The 19,950-nt window shown below is 45.3% G+C and overlaps 3 protein-coding genes across 3 annotated transcripts; 2 read left to right on the forward strand and 1 right to left on the reverse strand.

Annotated features, from left to right (window-relative positions):
• Window positions 1-102: 102 nt before the first annotated feature.
• On the reverse strand, window positions 103-9,392 carry Nop9 (NOP9 nucleolar protein). The gene is made up of 10 exons (XM_003474401.5): window positions 9,026-9,392; window positions 8,350-8,820; window positions 7,432-7,542; window positions 7,049-7,190; window positions 6,728-6,920; window positions 5,958-6,098; window positions 5,447-5,572; window positions 5,026-5,262; window positions 4,703-4,808; window positions 103-4,364 (listed from the first exon to the last, which is right to left on the reverse strand). Exons 1-10 carry the CDS (start codon window positions 9,270-9,272, stop codon window positions 4,207-4,209), a joined length of 1,932 nt encoding a protein of 643 aa, XP_003474449.1. The 5' UTR covers window positions 9,273-9,392; the 3' UTR covers window positions 103-4,206.
• On the forward strand, window positions 856-4,000 carry Cideb (cell death inducing DFFA like effector b). Its single transcript, XM_003474287.5, has 5 exons — window positions 856-1,034; window positions 1,280-1,421; window positions 2,720-2,866; window positions 3,100-3,290; window positions 3,458-4,000. Exons 1-5 carry the CDS (start codon window positions 994-996, stop codon window positions 3,588-3,590), a joined length of 654 nt encoding a protein of 217 aa, XP_003474335.1. The 5' UTR covers window positions 856-993; the 3' UTR covers window positions 3,591-4,000.
• A 94-nt stretch (window positions 9,393-9,486) lies between the features above and the next one.
• Window positions 9,487-19,592, forward strand: Dhrs1 (dehydrogenase/reductase 1). The gene is made up of 9 exons (XM_003474406.5): window positions 9,487-9,736; window positions 10,039-10,209; window positions 11,222-11,365; window positions 11,502-11,581; window positions 17,366-17,498; window positions 17,820-17,966; window positions 18,608-18,677; window positions 18,982-19,062; window positions 19,207-19,592. The coding sequence occupies exons 2-9, from the start codon at window positions 10,060-10,062 to the stop codon at window positions 19,341-19,343; spliced, it is 942 nt and encodes a 313-aa protein (XP_003474454.1). The 5' UTR covers window positions 9,487-9,736; window positions 10,039-10,059; the 3' UTR covers window positions 19,344-19,592.
• Window positions 19,593-19,950: the final 358 nt, after the last annotated feature.

Here is a 19,950-nt window from a genome sequence, read left to right on the forward strand (position 1 = left end):
TGATTCTGGCTTCACCATTCCAACTGAAGTCAGAGATGGGATGCAGGCTACCAGAAACTAAAGTTCTGAGGCCATGAAAGGACACCTCCTGTCCCACTCATATCTCTTTCATGTTCATTTATTGGCAAAAGGGAAAAGGGTTACAGAAAAGGTGGCTACTCTGGCATCAATGAGCAGAAAGTTATAGTGAATGAAACCAGAGATGTTAGGGCTGGGGATTTAGCTCAGCGGCATAAGTGCCTGCTTTGCAAACAGGCAGTCGTGAGTTCGATCCCCGGTACCGATAAAAAGGAAAAATACACACACACACACAACCAGAGATGTTAAGCCAGACCCTCTCCAAATGAGGAGGAAACCGCAGGTAAGTGGGAGGCTGCAGTCCCAGGCAAACCCACACATCGGGATCTTCACTCCACTCCCAAACACATGGCCTCACGTCTCACCTTCTGGCCTTGCCCAGCCTGCCTCCTTGTTTCCCATACTAAGGCACTTTCCGCATGCTGGGCACAACCGGTCCTGAAAGCTGCAGTTCATAGTTTTTCCAATAGGTAGCAACAAGAACAGTGCGGATCCCACACAATGCAGCTTCTAGGAGATTGAAAGCCACAAACAGATCCTAAAAACTCCCTGGGAAAATGAAAACCAAAAGTTCCCTGCACAGAAATAAAAACACCAGAGGCCACATTCTAATCCTTTCACACCGCTCCTGTTTACTCTCATAATGGATGAACACCTCCACCCCCAGCTCTACCCGCAATCCCACGTTTATGTGGCCTTTGCTGGGAACCCTACCACCACTATCCAGGCAAGGCCCCTCCTCTTCCCCTCCCCTTGGACTTTGTCCTCCTTACTGACCAGGAAGGGGGGAACAGAGTCCGAGTTTGACTCATCTCCCACCTCACCAAGGCTGAGAGTCCAGCTTTGCAACAGAAAACACTTCAGGCCCAGCACAGAAGCCACGGAGAGGCAACTCTCCTATTGCTTCCCCCTACCATGGATTACCTCCCGGCCTTGAACCCCAAAGACCTACTCAGGTAACCTCGGGCCCTACCCTCTACCCTCCAACTCTGGGGATAGGGGAAGGCAGGGTGACAAACCTTTCCACCCCAAGGAGACTCATCTCCTGTCCTGCGCCTATATAAGTTAATCCAGCCCCAACCCCACTGCATGCTCTTCACCCAGTTGGCTAAGTCACAAACCTAGAATGCTGTCCCCTAAACCTTCCAGCCACTCCACCCACCATCCCCACTAAATTCCTTCTTTCCTTCCCAACTACCAGGTCAGTATCCAGCGTGAGCTCCGAGTTTGGCCGTAGGGTCTGGAGCTCAGCTCCACCTCAGCGACCTTTCCGCGTCTGTGATCACAAGCGAACAATCCGCAAAGGCCTGACAGCTGCCACCAGGCAAGAACTGCTAGATAAGGTAAATGAGCCAGGTTCCTGGGGTCCCACAGCAGGAACACCCAAGAGAGTCGAGAAGCAACACCTCAGAATGATGAACAGAAAGGATGCAGGTCACATAACTGCAGCTCCCTCTAAGGGCTAAGAGCAAGCGAGTTAACCCAATGATCTCTTCTGTTGGGGTCAATTCATTTATTTTCCAAGTATTGTTACACTTTGGTATCAATGCTTTGTAACTTATCAGACTTGCTATTCAGTGCACTTTCACATAAAAATTCTGTCCCAGTACTCATTGTGTGGTACGCAATGCACATGCTTTCATGTTGATTGCCTCATGCCTGGGTACCTTTACCAGCCAAAATACTTGCTTGGTACATGTCATTTTTGGTACCTCATTGTATATCCCAGAACCAATTAAGAAGCACCCATACACACCATGGGCTTTTCTTGGTTTTGGGGGTCTTTTTCTTTTTAATGTAGGTTCCACCATGAAGTTCAGGCTGGCCTTGAACTCAGGGCGATCCTCCTGCCTCAGCCTCCTGAGTGCTAAAATTACAGGTGTATACTACCACAGCCAGCTCTCATGGACTTTTCTTTGGGAGTAGAAGGAAAGAGAGGTCTACCTCTAGGAATAGAATATGAAAAACCAAATTCAAATCCTGATTTTGCTACATCTGAAATGAGTAAAAGACAGGTACGTAAAATCCTCATAGACAGCACTTAGTGAGTGTACGAGACATTAAATGGCACCAAATGGAGAACACTGTGGGTGGAGGAAGTGAAGTAGAACATCGTAGACAAGACAAAAGTAAGGATTTCAAAATAACTTGGTCAGACTTTTTTTTTTAAAACTTGAATCTTGGTCATGTCATATAGTCTGGTCTCAAACTCCTGAATTCAAGTGACCTTCTTGCCTCAGCTTTTTAAGGACTACAGACAAGCACCATCACGCCCAACTCCTGGCTAAATTTTTAAAATTCCACACCAGGAGAAGTGGCTTATAGGACAGCAGAGAAAGGTGACAATGACATGGTAGGAGAGGTTGGAGGTGTAGACCAATGGCAGTGGCTACCTACCACATACAAGGCTCTGAAATCAATCCTCAGCACTCTCTCACACACACACAAATGGTCACACCTAGTAACCGCTCCCCAACGACTAGACATTGAGAGATGACACCTTAAGGGATGGCAAAGCACTAGGATGTGGAGCTGGTGTACCAACCAGGACTAGAGCTGACCAATGGATGTCGGGCAGCTAAGGAGGGGAGGGCAATGGTATGAGATCTGTCTCTCCCCTATGCTTCTTGCCACGGGGCAGGCACTAGAGACCCTGATGCTGGGTGGAGTGCTAACACTGGTACTAGAAGAGGATGGGACTGCTGTGGAGAGTGAGGACTTCTTCCAACTGCTAGAGGACGACACATGCCTGATGGTGCTGGAGACTGGGCAGAGCTGGACCAGTAGGGTAAGAGACCCACACTGGAGCTGTTTAGGCCATCAATGCTCCACAGCTCACCCTAGTTTCTACCTGGCCCAACCCTGATCTTGGGGCAGAGGCACTGGGAGGGCTATGGAGCTGTCAAGGACATCACACAGTGGACCCAGTCTAGAAAAGTGGGCCTGACCCAGTGCTGATGGGGGACAGTGGTGGGTGGCAGGGTATGATGGGTCCACTGCACTGATGTGGGTGCCTTACAGAGTGGGATGCTGTCATATGGCCTGGGCCGAGAGAAACCAAAGCACAGTAAGGACATTGCCCGCATAACCTTTGATGTATATAAGCAAAATCCTCGAGACCTCTTCGGCAGCCTAAACATCAAAGCAACATTCTACGGGCTCTACTCTATGAGCTGTGACTTCCAAGGAGTGGGTCCAAAAAAAGTACTCAGGTCAGAGATCAATGTTTCATATAATCCCTTCCTTATAAATGTGTAGTTCCTATAATTTTATTTCCTACTCCCGTTAATCCCCACTGAGCTCCCCTTGTGAAAAACACCAGCTCTCAGGGGCCTCTTGGTTTCCTCTCATCATCTGATTTCCTGTCTCTGGATTTCAGGGAGCTCCTCCATTGGCTCTCCAAGTTGCTGCAAGGCCTTGGGCATATTCTGCTGGGAATTTCCTCTACCCTTCGCCATGTAGTCGAGGGGGGCGAGCACTGGCAGCATCAGGGTCGCCTCCATCCCTACTGAAAAGAGAGTCTGAGCTTTTGTCCGACTTGTTCTATGAGACACGCTGTGAGGACTGTGACAGCATCCCGTTTCAGGACCTGCAGGCAGTGCAGACTAACCAACACCTGATTTCCCCCACAACCTCTGACCTCACTGCAATGGAATCCATCAGCATAAGGCATTACTCCCCCAACCGAACTCTCTACTAAACATCCTATCCTGCCCTCATCTGCAGCCCCCCACCTACCCTGAAAGGCCACAACCTGTTCCCAAGCATCAAGAAGCCACCCTGCATCCTTACCAACTCCCTATCCCTAAGCTCCCCATCACATTGATGACAGCCCTGTCTGACTTTATCTTGAGACCTCAATTTCCTCATATGTTTTACCTAAAAATAAAATCCCAATAAAAATATAAGAATGTTTTATCAAGACTTTTTTTTTTTTTTTTTTTTTTTGGTCTTTTTCGTTTTCATTGGTACCAGGGATCGAACTCACGACTGCCTGCTTGCAAGGCAGGCACTTATGCCGCTGAGCTAAATCCCCAGCCCCTTATCAAGACTTTTAAACCAGGAAAGGGACAGGGCAGATGGTCGCATTTCCCTCCCTATCAGCATCTAGTCTAAGATCCCAAGGCCTTAGTCTTCAAGTATTGAATTCAATGCCCGCCTCCGCTTGGCCACGGCATTCTGCTGCTGTTCCCAAGCTTCTCGTCGCTTCAGGAAGGTAGTGAGGGCCACATTTCGAGCCACATGGTGGCCAAAAGGGTCTCTAATCAGCTCCTGGTTCTGCTCCCCTGCAAAGGAAACCATTCATGATTAGTGCCACTTTCACTTGGAGACAGACTGTACTTAGAATGAAGATCCCTCCATTCTTCTCAACACTGGGCCTATCCCTATGATAAACACCTTACTCTCCAAAGAAGAAAAGCCAGGAGGAAGGGTAGGAACTGAGACCATAAGATCAGTCAGCAGAGGTCAAGGCAAGAGCAGACTGCTGAGGACCAGTAACCAAGACCACCACTGGGAACTGAAGCCTCTGTTGAACTTAAGTCCACTGCCCAGGAGGCCAGCTATCTGGCTAAGAGAAGGGCATTTTGAAGTTTGGAAACATCAGAGACACAATGGTACTCACCTAGCTCTGCAGCGATTTCCTTCCGAGCCCCCAGTGCTGCTCCATTCCAGATGGCATCTAGAACACGGCTACCATGGCGACTACAGGCCAAAGCCACATACTGTCCCTGCATTGAGACAAACAAGCTAAGTCCTTCTAGGAAAGCATATGAAAGTGTTTTGACAGGAAGGGGAAACAAAGTTTCAAAAGAGTTTAGAGACTGAGTCAAACCATCTGGGAAGTGCATTTCCCATCTCAACTCTAAGGTATAGTCCTGAGGAAGCTCATTTTCTCTAAAGGGATAACCGAGGAAAATCAAGGACTCTAGAAGCCAGAACTCTAACCTTTAGGGTCTGCAGCACGCGGCGGCGTGGTTTCCGTGTCACAGAGGGACTGGTCAGGATGGCATCCACTACATGAGAACCAGCAGGACTTTGGGCCAGAGACAGAAGTTGTGGTCCTGTCAAGGAACCCAGACTTCGAAGTACAAGACCAGGGGTAGAGAAGTGCAGCAGATGCTGAAGCAATAGGGAACCAAGTACTGTCACTTCACCTAGGGCCCGGGTCATGGCTATTTCTACCTGGAAGCAAGGAGACAGGAAATTATGGGGCAGTGACCAAGCCAGGTGGGTGAGCTCATCCTCACGGCAATGCCACCTTCACTTGGATAACGTCAGAAATCTTGTCACCTCACTTAAGGGATTCCCTAAGCCCAGGGAGGCCTGGCCCCAGTGAGACACCAGCTCAGCCTCTCCTTTAACTCACCTGGTGCTCTGTAGGCACTGCCCCTTCCTCCTCGGTAAGTCCATAGTATACCTCATAAGCCATCAAAGTGGCAAAGAGAGGCACACAAGCCACCTGCCGGGAAGAGGGCTTTGCACAGTGGAATGCCTAGAAGACAAAAAAAACATAATGATTCGGAGAACTACCTATTCCTAATCTCCACTTTATAAACAGAAAAAAATATTCAGGAAAGGTAAGAAAGCTTGATTCCACAAGAAAGTAAGCTTTAAGAGAGCTGGTTCTTATCTGCTATATCCCAGCCTGTATACATGTAACAGGGATCAAGCTTATCCCTTAAATAAACTTCTCTCAGCTATGGGAAACAATTTTCACTCTATAGCTGAGATGGCTCTTGCATAAAATTTTTCCCTGATCTGTGAATTCCCTTGGCATTAGACCTCTTGCATCCAGTGGTACAATGACTAAAATTAGATACATTCTAAAGCAGAATTTAGACTGCAGGACAAGCCAATTGTAAGTAACAATTACTCACCTCCAACAACAGCTGTAAGATCTGGGTTTGGTGAGCCCCAACTCTGCGGCAGGCGCCCACGAGGGCAACAACTACTCCTGTGTGGCCCTGGGCTAGGATAGCTTCCAGGGCAGGACTCAGCTCCTCAAACACAGGGGACAGCTAAGGAGAAACATTGGATGCAGAATCTTTGGAATTATGGTAATAATGAACTAAATATTTCAGAGAAATCTTCCTGCTGAAGACAACTAAAAGTACTAGCTAAAATATAATAAAAAGGTCTGCCAATGTCAAGACTTTGGATTGACTAAATAAGCTCAAGACACAGGGGCAGAGAGGTGCCACCTCACATATACAGGGAGCGTTAAGCAACCCCTTCCTAAGTGTAAGGGAGAGCTAGAAATAACTTGCCCTTCCATTCCAGCTCCCAACCCATAAGCCCAATGGGAAGCCCATCCTGGTGCTAAGCAGCAAAGGAAAGGAGAAGCAATACCAATAGCCTAGTGTCATGCAGATTTGTAACTAAGAATCCAGAGTATTGGGTAGTCATGAAACTTAAGTTGCCAACGTGATTTAAGACAGTCTCCTGCTGGTACCTGTACCTCAGAAGCTAAAACAAACTCCCTCTGGGAGGAGGGGATCTCCATCCTAAACTCACGAAAACCCTGAATAATAACTTTACAAAAGCAATGGGTACTGGGCACTGTCAGAGATATACACAGGCAGACACACAATAAAATAACACCCAAAAAATGGCAGCAGGAAAAAACTAACCTAGGATTCCAACTCACCAGCTCAGGAGTAGTAATTGCATCCAATAAGCGCTGCAAAGGGAAGTTAGCAATGGGATGTGCAGCCAAGATCTGCAGCTGACCCTGCAAATGATCCTCAAAGAGGCTCTGGAGCTTTGGGGGCTCCAACACCAGCAGCACCTGCTCCAGGAGTCTGGAGCTTGTCTGATCCCTCAGAAATAGCAGCAAGGGGCTGAGGACAAGGAAAAGAGGATCAGGCAACTGTAACTCTACTTCTTCCAAAATGCAACTGTACCACATCATCTTGCTCATTTCACACAGCCCCACCAACTCTGGCTGATTCCAAGGCCCTGACCATACCTGCCATCTGCTGAGGCATTACGAGTACTCAGGTAGCCAATTGTAGTATTGCAGAGATGGGCACAAACGTGGGGCAGTTTGCGGTGTAAGATCTGTAAAGCCACTTGAAAGCAGAAGCTAGAAATCTTGTCAGTGATAAACACTGTGAGAAGAGAGCAGAAATAATTATTTTGTCTAAAACTCTAAACCCAAACAACCTTTAAAAACTTTGAGCAACAAGATACAAGGGACTACAGACACAAAGCATCCATGCAAAATACTTTGCAGTATCAAGCCAGACCAGATTCTAACACAGGAGGAATGATCTGACCTAAGGACTTTGATGGGTAGTAATCAGCTCTAAAAAGGTGGATACCAGAGCCTCTTCCAAATTCCCTCCTTACCAGCAATGTCCTTCAGAAAGCAGGAACTCAGGTCCTGAAGGCAATTCAGGAAGGTTTCGGGGACCTCAAAATCAGTTTGCTTATGTTCCCAAATTGGGGCCCTTAGTGCTTCTAAAGAAAAATCAAAAACAAATGCAATGGTGAGACCCAAACTGCCATCCAGAAGGAAGAATTCCGTAGATGAAGAAGGATTCAGTTTGGAGATGAAGAACAGATATGAAACAAATGAAATGTTTCTTCTGGATGACTAAGACATTTTTGTTTTAATTTTTTGAGAAGTTTCAACCAGGTCCCTTATAGTCCCTAGGTGATAGTTTAAACTCCTTAGCTAGGTATGGGCGGTATTCCAAAATCAGGCTTTAAACTCTTTGACCATATTTCCGTTTTTCAAAATTTAAATCACGGCCTATGACTGTACCATGAAATAAAGTTAGTAATCTTGCCCACCATTTTGTTGATAGAACAGAACAGAATAAAATCATAAATAAAATACCAGTGTATTGCATATAGTTATGTGTATTATTTCTTAAGCTTTTGTTTCAGCCCAATATGTATACTTGTACATAGATATATGAATATATATATTTATATATGAGTCGTATTTCTAAAAAATTTCCTGTGAGTTATGGTTTAAAAAAAAATAGTTTAAAGTCTATGGCTCTATTTCAGTCACTTCCTCTTCCTGCCCCATACTAATAGCTGACTCTCTAAACACATCTGTACATCTTCACATCTAGGCCTCTGCACGCACTGATCTTTGGTCTTCAGAGCTTTGAGCTAATTTCTCTGCTAATTCTCCAAGGTCAAACCAACTAATGAAGACTTGCTCTTCTGCTTGCTTACTTTTTTTTTTTTTTTTTTCCTAAATTTCCTAAACTCTCCTTCCCACCAGTCCAGTTACCTTTCTGTCATACTTACCAGATGACTGGGAACCACGGGGTTTCACTCTCTCAGATTGCAGAAGACAACCTCCTAACACCTGCAGCAGAGTTCTGACCACGAAGCTGCCGTGTGTATCTCCACAGTAGAAAAGAAAATCATCACACACCTCAGAGGCCAGACCCAGAACCAGCTTTTCCAGGGCCTCCAAAGTACCATTCTTTCCATCTTCCTCTTCTTCCTCCTCCACCTCCTCCTTCTTTCTCTCCTCTTCTGCAGGATTCACGAGCAATCGAGGCAACTGCAGCAAAGCACTTTGCAATACATGGACCCCGCACCGATGACACGCCACAAAACGAAAGTTGGAGCACAGAGCAGCCCATATTTGACATAGCGGCTTTAAAGGACTGAACCCCAAGAGTTCCTGCAGCATCTCACTGCCCGTCCTGTTTGTGGCTAAGGCTAGGGCCTGAGTTTCCACTTCCTTCAAAATGTTATGCACCATCAGTTCTGGGAGGCGGGGTGGGGAGGAAAGAAATACATTAAAGACTGAAAAAAGAATACGCTTATTTTCTATCACCTAACCAAGGGGTGGAGGGCAGGGGCCGAAAAAGAGGACTGAGGGATAAACTAATACCCCGCACTCTGGAGATCCTAGATAGTTTGTCTCTCTAGGGTTTTAAGCTCTGGATCCCACCTCTTAGTTTCTCCCTACCTCGTTCTTCCCCAGCATCGGGGGCCTCTTTCAGCGCTGTCAGCGCACGTCGGAAATACCCCAGAGCTTCGGGGCTCAGGTATGGATGCTCATCTACAGCCGACTTTGAGCGCCGGTCCTCAGGCGGCCGAGGTTGCTGTTCGCGGCCTCGTGAGGGTCGCCTAGACCCCTTGGGCCCGCGCCCCCTCTTGCCGCTAGCTGGAAACTGGCGTCGCGCCTTCTGGGGGGAGGGTGGGCTCAGCCCCATAAACGCTTCGTGACCTCTCAGTCTGTGAGAATGCAAACTGCAGGACTCTCACACTGCTAGGCGTGGACTCAGAGCTGACAAGAGTTTAGAAACGCCGGCGCGCTCCTGGCGCAGCGTATTGCGTCATAGCGGCGCGACGACCCAAGCGCGCTGCGGCGGGTGAGTCTTCCGGACCGTCAGCCAATCGCTTGCACATTTTAACCCCAGCCCAGAACTCACTCCGCCCATCGTACTTTGCCCAGAATCTTCTCTCACTCTACCTTGTGATCTTAAAGAGCCTTGTCTTCCAAGTGGGCTGCACCTTCCCGACCAACACGATGACTTTCTCCCCAGCCTGGCACTCTGACAGATAAGAGTCTGTCCCGCCTGTTGTCCAGAGTCAAAGTCCTCCCACTACTGTATAAAAAGACCTGGAGAACTAAACGTACCAGGGATTCCAGAGGCATTGCAGTCTGCAGCTGCAGGTAAGGTGCACCTGACCTGAAAGCCACGCCCTGGCTCTATCCCTGAGAAGCTCCCTCGCCAGAGTCCCCAAACTAGTTAGCTTCACTCACAAGGTCGCAGCAGGCGTGTCCCATCTAGCTTTCTTTCCCTGGGCCTCCCAAAAGGTACAGTCAGTCCTGCCTGGAGCCTGAACTCGGTTGTTCTCCAGGGAAACGTGGCTCCCCTCAAAGAATTCCAGCCTTGGCTGCCCTCCTTCACTAACTATATCCCTCCTCCAGCCACAATCTGCAGGCTTCCTTCAAAGCTACTCTTTGCTTCACAGATAACTCCCTTTACTTGAGTCATGGCACCTCTCATGAAGGGCCAAGTGTGTGTGGTAACTGGTGCCTCCAGAGGTATTGGTCGAGGCATTGCCTTGCAGCTCTGCCAAGCAGGTGCCACAGTTTACATAACTGGCCGCAATGAAGATACTCTTCAGGTCGCTGCTGAGGAGGTAAGTGACCACTTGAGTGACCTCTTCTAATTAACCAGTTTTTGGAGTCCAGTCCCTTAGCAGATATTTTAGTTTTCTTCAACAAAACATAACTATTTACCCAGAGTACAATAAATAAACAATAAGTAACTAATTTCACTACTAAGGGTGTTTTAAGGCAAAAAAAAAAAAAAAAAAACTTGCATCCAAGAGTTTCAAGGGTTTTGGAAATTTTAACTAAAGGCTTTTAGACCTCAGCTTTTCTGTATTTTAGGTAAGACATTACTGAACTCTGTACTTTCACTGGATTTCAGTAAAATAAATATTTGAGTACCTCTGGTTTACTAATAAAATTAGTAAAATATAATTTCTGCTCTTAAGAGTTCAGCAGGAAGTCAGATACAGAAACCAGTCATTTCAATGTAATATGATAAGGGGGAGATCCATACAGCAGCCTCCAGGTGTGGAGGTGCACAGAGATATAATAAAGGGAATAGTTAGGGAAAACATTCTGGAGGACTTGAAAGGTAAGAATTAGATAAAGAAGACCTGAGAATATTTCTCAATGCTAGAGCTCCTTCTGAGCATTCATGAGTTCAATCTGTAGTATGCGTGGTAGAGCGGGGAGAATGGCGAAAGTCTATGAAATTTTTATATGATGCAGGGGAGTAATGAGTGAAATGCTATCAAGCAAATGATGGCTCTTAAAAGTCGCTGGCTAAGAGCTGTAGTTGTAGTTCATGGTACAGTGCTTGCCTAACATGTTCACAGCAAGCACTCTACTAACTGAGGTACATTCCCAGCCCTTTTCCATAGTTTTTAAACCTGAGATCCCAGTCCACCTTACTCTGGTTGGGAGGACCCAACCACTTCTTGAAATTCCTCAAACAGACACCAGAGGGTGGTATTGCCTGCCATGTTGACTACTGATTTTGATTTCTCTGGTCACCTTCAGTTCCCAAGCCCATTTGACATTGCATTATATTTCACACTGGTATGCAACTACAAGCTCATGTCTTCTGTTTTTCCCCAGGCACAATCCCTTGGGGGCAAGTGTGTGCCTGTGGTGTGTGATTCAAGCCAAGAGAATGAAGTGCGAAGCCTATTTGAAAGAGTAGCTCGAGAACAGAATGGGCGTCTGGATGTGCTGGTCAATAATGCCTTTAGTGGGGTTCAGGTACCCTTTGACTTGATCCAACTCCGTATTTCTTACCTTCCTCTCTGGCCCCATTCATTGTCCCCTCCAATACCCAGCCCTTTACACCTTTCTGTCTTCAGATCATCCAGTCATTTCCCCTCCTTGTATCTTCTAGTCAATCCTGAAAGCCACCAGTAAGACATTCTGGGAACTCCCTGCCTCCATTTGGGATGATATCAACAACACCGGACTCAGGTGTGTGTTCCCTTTTTCCCATTGCAATAGCCTGGACTCCCTTTACTTAGCCAGCCTAAGGACCTGGATCTTTCCCCATGTGCATTCTCCTTTTCCCTCTGACCTCCCCAGTCTCGTTCTTCTCCCTTCTACCCTACTTATTTTTGAAGTAATTCCATCCAGCTGAGTCTCTGTACCTGAGAATGCCAACTTTATTTCTATCAGTCATTTTCATTGGAACAAAGCATTGGCCCTATTCCTGCCTCACTCTCTGCCCATCTAAATACAAGACCCAAAATGAGCCTCACAATCTCAGTAATGCACACAGCCTGTGATCTGCATTTTCAAAAACTCTTAGAGGGAAAATTTTTTAGATCAAGAGGATGCTGAGATAATAGTAGGTTACAGAGGCTCCCTGAGATAGTCAACTTAAACTTCAAAAATAATATAGTGTGAGGAGTCTTGAACAGAGGAGATGGATCCACCCGACCCAGGAACAAACTAAGCTGAGAGAAACCAATTAAACATGCAGTCCCGGTGCTACTATTGGAACAGCTAAAGGCTCAGTGCTCCTGCTGCAGCACTTGAACTCACACAGCCGAAACTTACCGAGGTACCCAAAGCCCGCCACTCCAACTCACGAGAGACACACTCACACTGAGGTTGAGGATCAGTGCGCCAAATAGAGAGCTGAGCTGGTGGTGAACCTGCATCAGCCTGTGGTGAGTGATGGTAATAAAACCAATCCACAGAAAAGGGGGCTCTAACAGATGACATTCTGAGGCCGGGAAGACTGGCGAGAACAAGGAGCAGCAGTGACTTCAGTTAGCTGCTCCCTTCTTAAGCAGGATTGGTGGGGTGTGCTTGGCCTAGGTCATGCGCTGGGCTGAGATCCAATAGGTTAGCCCAAACCAAGTCTCTACGCCTGGCAGCACATCTTAATGCAGTGAAGACTCCAGCAGGTTGACTGACCCAGATGGGAGGGCCCAGCATACACTGCCCCTCCTTGTACTCCATAGTACACTGCAGTGGGCAGGAGCACCTAGTCAGCACACTTCAGATGAACTATAACCAACAAAGAAAGAAACTGGGGCCTCCTATATACACCTGTATGAAAGGAACAAAAAATATGAGAAGAGGAGGCAACAAGAAAGGGTCCCCAACCCCTAACTCTGAGAACATTGATCCAGGAAAGGTAAATGCAAAGGAGATTGAGGACAGCAAACATGCAATATCAGACATGGCACCAGTGGACATAAAGCGATATCTTCAGGACCTCATAGATAAGTTCAAAAGTGAGATATTTAACCAAGTAAAGCAAGATATAAATAGAATAATAAAAGAAATACTAAGCACCTCTCAAGAAGACACAGATGGAAGAATGGAGAAACAAAAAAAAGGGGAGAACTGTTTGATGGAGAATATAGAGAAAACAGAATACATGAAGTAGGTTCAAAGAGATTACCAGGAAATTAAAAACTCCATTGAAAGCTGGCAAAACTGCTTGAAAGAAACTAAGGATAGATTATCCAAACTGGAGGACAGGTTTGCAATGTGAGATCATGAAAGGAAAAATCTCTTAAAAATAACAAGGAAACAAGAAGTAACAATACAAAGGCTAGAAGATGACAAGAGGATCTATAACTTAAGAATAAAGAATGTAAATGAAGAAGCAGGGGCACAAACAAAGGAACTACAAAGGCTATTCACAGAAATAATTAAGGAAAACTTCCCAAACATAGGAAAAGGAAATGATATTCAGATGTATGAGGCATACAGAACTCCAGCCACCTATAACCAAAACAGAACTATACCCAGTCATATAATAATCAAGATCCCAGAAATCCAATATAAGAACAGAATATTAAAAGCTGTCAGAGACAAGAAACAGATTACTTACAAGGGAAAGCCTATCAGAATTATGGCAGACTCTTCAGCACAAACCATCAAATCTAGAAGAGCATGGAGTGAAGTATTCCAAGCCCTGAAAGAAAATAACCTCCAGCCGAGATTGAGGTATCCTGAAAAATTGTCTCTAGAAATTAACGGAGAAACAAGATGTTTCCGAGATAAAGAGGAACTGGGGGAATTTGCAATCACCAATCCAACTCTACAGAGAATACTCCAGGACATTCTAAAGAGAGAGAAAAGTACCAGGATTTCAGGAACGGTGACAGAGGCCTCAATGAGTGGAGCAGAAAGCAAAAAGAAGACAGACAACTGAAAAAAGAGCACAACAGAAATGAGGCAGAGAAGGTTGGATATAATTTCTAATATAGATAGCCTAGGCACACTAAATTAAGGGAAAAAAGAATTGCAGGCAGAGTGGATCAAGAGGTAGGGTCCACAGAGATGCTTTTATAGGATCTATATTTATAAGAAATATAATTAACCTGAAGAAGGGTATATGGACCAAAAATCAAATACGAGAAAACTACTCTATGTGATTGGGAACCAGAGAGTAATAGGGGCAGCTGGACCAGTATTTATAGATAGGTTGGAAAGACAGGCTTTAATAGGTAAAGAAATACAACTAGAGATCAAGTCCAGGAGTAAGAAGGTTCGGAACCACTTAGGTAAATAGCAGGTTTGTTGGGGAGACCAAAAGTGCACAGTACACCTTGGGGGAGTGAAAGGGGAAGAATAGTCTTCAAAAAGACAGCAGAAGATATTGCTAATAGTGTATCAGGAATTAAAACCCATATTACTAGGACTAGGGATTTAGCTCAGTGGCATAACCACCTGCCTTGCATACAGTCGTGAGTTCGATCCCCAGTACCAAAAAAAAAAAAAAAAAAAAGAATAAAAAAACCTATATTACACCACTCTGCTTAGATAGAACTTATTCTGTCCCAGTTTGTATACAAGCACTAGATCTGAGAGCACAGACAGCTATCCCAAAAATACCAGGATATAACACAGTAATCATCTTTAATTTCCTATTGACTTAATCTGGATCCCTGTATAACTTATACTGCTATATCATGACTGATCTTAGTTTAACCTGATTTGTTTGATTGCTGTTTGTTATTGACAGGTTTTATTCAAAACTATTGGTTGATAGTATCAAGTTTGAGAATATAGCCAACTATACTGAAAATGACAGTGATTTACTACGATACCCATTCTGGTTTGATTACTACCTGTTTTTGTAGTTCTACACTATCTACAAAGTTGTGTTTCTATTAATGCTGTTATGTACTGATATATTCAGTAATACTATATCTGATGATATAGCCAATTCTATTGATGAAAACAAGAGACAACACAGTAACCATGATAGAACTCCTTGAACAGCAGTGTTATATGTCTTTTTAGTTTTACGTGTCTATAGGAATATGTTTTGTTCTGTCCTGCTTTGTTCTGTTTCTCCCTCTAATATAGAAAGGATAGAAATACATGTTAAGACTCATGCTTGCGTAAAACCTGTAAACAGTTTACGAGAACTGATCTTACGACACATGATGAAATGAACAAATACTTTGAAGGAAAAAAAGGCATAGCAGTACCCAGTGCTGACTCCGGGGTGTCATGATGTGAAACCCAGCAATCTATTATTCTTTGTTCAGAGTGATTAATGAAGATATGGATAAATGCGTGTATGTTTAAGAGTATAGGATTGATAACCATATTACTAAGTTTTTATTAGTTGAACAGAATTATTTGCAGTCTCACTGTTTGAATTCCCATTTATATGTTCCACTTTTGTATCTTGAGCGACTGTTTGTAAGAGGATAATATGTAAACATCAACAAGTGACTTATTACTGTTTTTTTTTTCTTTGAAAGTATGTATTATTTCTACATGTTTTCTGTTTTGTCTTTCTTTAAATAAAAATTTTTTTAAAAAGAAGATGCTAATAAGAAAGACTGGGCACCTGCCCTTCTCATCCTCCATAGGTTCACTGTAGACCCACAGATAAATGTACTTACCCCCATGTCAAGTTGGGACTGCAGGAGTATCACAGAGTCATAGGTACATTTGGCATGGGAGTGGAGTGAAGTACATCATTAGAACTCACTCAGCATAATATATGCAGCTATGTCCTGTGATCCTCTCAGATAACTAAACTACACTTGATAGAAGTGACCAGTCATTGGTAAAAGTAACTAAGAACGCCAATCTGTCAATCTTGCTTCATATTTTCTATCTTAGTACAGTGTTAAGGAAAGCCTTCCTAATGGGCATTATGAAACACATTTGGGAGGCTGCTATGGTTGATACATTGTGTCAACTTGAGCAGTTTACAAATTTAACTAAGAGATTCACAGGGGAGCCAGGATTCTTTGTTGTAAGTATCTGAGTATCTGTATCCTGTGGAAGAGAAGGGCACAGAGATTTTGTGAGTGCTACATCTCCTTTGGGGGTTTGGGGAGGTATCCTGCTTACAATATAAGTGAGGAAAAGAGCGGGCTACTGCCTTGAAGTATTGCCATGCCACCCTGCCTTGGGGCCAGCTGATAATGAACTGAAACTTCCACAAACTAAGCTAAATTTCCTTCTTTCATTTGGGGTGCAGGGTATATTGTCCCAGCAATGAGAGAAAAGTAACCAAGACAGAGGCTGAGGTAGGTGGATCACCGTGAGTTCAAGGCCAGCCTGGGCTAGAGTGAGTTCAACTACATATCAACTACATAGTGAGACCTTGTTATGTTTGTTTGTTTTAAAAAAAAAAAAAAAAAAGCCTTCCCTACCTTCAGTTTATAAATACATTCAACTTTTTTTTTTTTTTTTTTTTAGTCCATCTGTGCACTTTTCTTTCTTTGGTTGGTTGGTTTTTTGAGACAGAGTCTTACAGTATGCTATGAGCTGGCCTTAAACTAGCCGTGTAGCCCAGACTGGCCTCGAATTCGTGATCCTCCTTCCTCAGTCTCCCAAGTGCTGAAATGGTAGATGTATGCCACCATGCCTGGCTAGGTTTTCCTATTTTACATTTAAATATTGTGTCCTTTTGGAATTGGTTTTTGAAATAATAAATGAGGTAGAAGGTCAGTCCTCCCCATCCCAAAGAACTGGGCAGATGTCCCAAATCCATTTACTGAATAACTCATCTTCCTCCATTGATTTGAAGTGTTTCCTTTATATTATGCTGCATGGGTACTTACACTTGGGTGATTATTGGCTATTTTGTTTCACTGACTCACTTGTCTGCTGTTATACCAGTCCTAAGTCCTTTTAACTATTATGTCATTGTACGTTTTAGTACGAGTGATGATAGGGTAAAATCCCTCTTGGCCACAAGTCAGAATTGGCCTGGCTACCCTCACATGTTTATTCTTTTCATTGTTTGGTGTTTGTTTGTTTGTTTTACCGGGAATCAAACTCAAGACTTGCCAGGCAGGCACTGTGCCACTGAGCTGTATCCCCAGCTTTTCATTGTTCTTTAGAGTATTTTGTCAATTCCTTCAAAAATCCTTACTAAGATATAACTCAAATTGACTAGATATATGGATTGATTTATACAGAACCAATGTTTTGTGTACTATTCTTAGTAATTTAAGTTGTGCATGCTTTGCAATTTGAGTTTTTCCATGCAGACCCTAAACATTTCTTCTTTCTCCCCCAAACCATTTTGTGTGTCATCGGTATTGCTACAGAGCTCTTTTCTTTTTTTACATCTAAAGATTGTAGTTGCTCATTTTTTGGTGGTTAATTTTACCTGTTTTTTTCTTAGAATGTGTCCCCTGCTGCCTCTCTACAGCCTCCATGCCCACCCCCTCTCCCACACTGACTGCAGCCACTCCTGGGAGCAAGAAGCACCCATGGGCAGCAGCGCAGGCCAACTAACCATTTTCATGCTTTTAGAGGTCACTACCTGTGCTCAGTGTATGGGGCACGGCTGATGGTACCAGCTGGCCGGGGGCTTATCGTGGTCATCTCCTCCCCAGGGGGTCTGCAGTACCTATTCAACACCGCCTATGGTGTGGGCAAAGCTGCGGTAAGGACCCAGTCATGTAGGGGTTAGGAAGTATAGCATACTAGTGGTACTTATAGCTCGGGAGGTCCAGTCCCCAGTGGACAGGTTGGGAAGGCTGGCTGGCCCACATCTCTCCCTCGGCCCTGTCCATGGACAGTTCCTTTCTTGGGCTACCCTTGTTCTGCCAGAGTAGGTATCAAATGGAAAGGAGGGCAACAGAGACCCCAGAGATCCTGGGAAGGGCAGGCCCTGAGGCATCCCCACTGGCAGCAGGGAGGGTAGAGGACGAAGGTGATATGGCCAGGTATCCTGGCTCTCATTCTGCATTCTGTGCCTCCACAGTGCGACAGACTGGCTGCTGACTGTGCCCACGAGCTGCGGTGCCATGGAGTCAGCTATGTGTCTCTGTGGCCAGGAATGGTGCAGACAGAACTGCTGCAGGATTATATGGCAAAAGAGGAGCAAACTAAGGATCCCAGGTTCAGTCAGGTTAGCAAGGGGAGGGCAAGGAAAATAAGGAGAATGCAGAGGAATTAGCCTCTCCACCTTCAGTATCAAGAGTGACTATTCCCACTTCTCATGCGCTGACTAGAGCAGCATGCACAGGGCTAAGCACTGTGCACACATAATTTTAATTTTGTAAGGCAGATAATATCTCCATTTTATAGACAGTGAAACTGAATCCCAAATAGAATAAGAAACTCGTTCCAGGGCTGAAGACAGAGCCCAGTAGTAGAGCATTTAGCATGTGCAGGCCTTTGATTTAGTCCCCAGCACTGAAGAAAAGAAAGGAGGATAGACATGGATAGACAAACTCGTTCCAAATCGTACATGGTAAGGCTGTCTGCCGCTGGAGCCCGTGTACTCAACCCTGGCACTGAAATAGCCCTGAAGGTCCAGATGCTAGTTAGCACTATCAAATCTCCACATAGGAGAGGCAGCAGGTTCTGGGGTATAGTACAGGACTGAAATGTGGGGAGGAGTGGCTGTGGTATCTTCTGAGACACTGGGTCCTATAGGTCCCGCATGAGGTCTTTGGCCTCTCTTTCTCCTGGAACAGAATCAGTAGAGGGGAGAAGTTTAGGCAGTGCTCTTGGAATTAACCTTTTATTTCTCATCCTGTTTTTCAGTTCAAAAAACTTTTCTCAGCATCAGAAACCACAGAAATGAGTGGCAAATGTGTGGTGGCACTGGCAACAGGTGAAGATATTGGGACCACCTGGTAACAAGAAAGGGCATGGAGGATCCATAGGATAGTGGCACCCAGTATCCAGTTTTGGTTTGGGAGGTGGTTCAGAAATTCTCCCAAGTTCTCTCTGGCTTTTGGAAGCTCAGAGGGTCAAGATTCCCTGTGTGAAGTTTGCACATTTGGCTTCTGGGAATGAGGTGAAGAAAACAGTTTTCCAGGGTTCCTTGCCTGTCTCAGTCTCAGCCCACTGAGCCCAAACCTTGTCACTCTGCACCATTTCCACACTCACCCTCTCTAACTGTATGTGTGTTGCAGACCCCAACATCCTGAAGCTGAGCGGGAAGGTGCTGCCATCTTGTGACCTTGCTCGACGCTATGGCCTAAAAGATGTGGACGGTAAGAGCTCTGACCCAGCAGCCAGCCTTGACTGCTGTTCCTTCAATCCCCTGCCCATGCCTTCCCCTCGGTATCTTCAACCAAGGTTGGGATGAGGAGTGAAAAAGGATCTGATCTTCCTGTTTCTCCTCCTGTTGTCCCCAGGCCGCCCTGTCTATGACTACTTGTCTGTGCGCTCTGCCCTCCAGCATGTCTCCCACCTGAGCTGGTTGGCCTCCTGGTTGCCTGGCTTCCTTCGCGTGCCCAAGTGGCTTATCACACTCTATACCAGCAAGTTCTGACAACCTGGCCCAGTGTCAGTGCTGTTTCTCTGCCCACTTGGGCTTGGTCATTGGACCTATATCTGTGGAACAAAGCAGCCTTGTTCACCTACTAATGCCTTTGGTTTCTGCTGGGCCTGTGTGGTGAGTTCTGAGGTCCTTCAGAGAACCCTCTGTGTGCCTGAGTTTTCTTTGTCCTTACTCTCCACTTTTTGTTTCAGTATCCAAAAATGCACTGGAGGCTAATAAAGGTTCTTCTTTCCCCTTCAATGTGTTTGCGAGTGCTGACTCTGCTTGGAAACATACAGTAAATACTTGTGGAAAAGACACAAAGATTCATGCGTAGGTTCTCAAAGGCTGTGTTCATAGGACAAGGCCCCTTTCCTTAACCCTGTTCCTGCTCTTCCCTACAACTCTATTTCTTGTGCCCTCACAGGAAGCACAGTCCTTCCATGACTAGGAATACCCAGGCTCGCTATGATTTCACACATCACTCCACCATCTCTTCAGGAATGCCTGCTGCTCTAGCTGGGCCCAAGGGTAGATTCCTTGCTATGTATGATTTCCTGGAACTGAGGTAGAAGGTACTATGTGAATCCAAATGAAAGAGAACTGGCTGATGGCACTG

This window comes from Cavia porcellus, unplaced genomic scaffold (assembly GCF_034190915.1).
Source record: "Cavia porcellus strain 051 isolate PalLab524CR breed Dunkin Hartley unplaced genomic scaffold, mCavPor4.1 scaffold_26, whole genome shotgun sequence".
In the NCBI taxonomy this organism is placed as follows: Eukaryota; Metazoa; Chordata; class Mammalia; order Rodentia; family Caviidae; genus Cavia; species Cavia porcellus.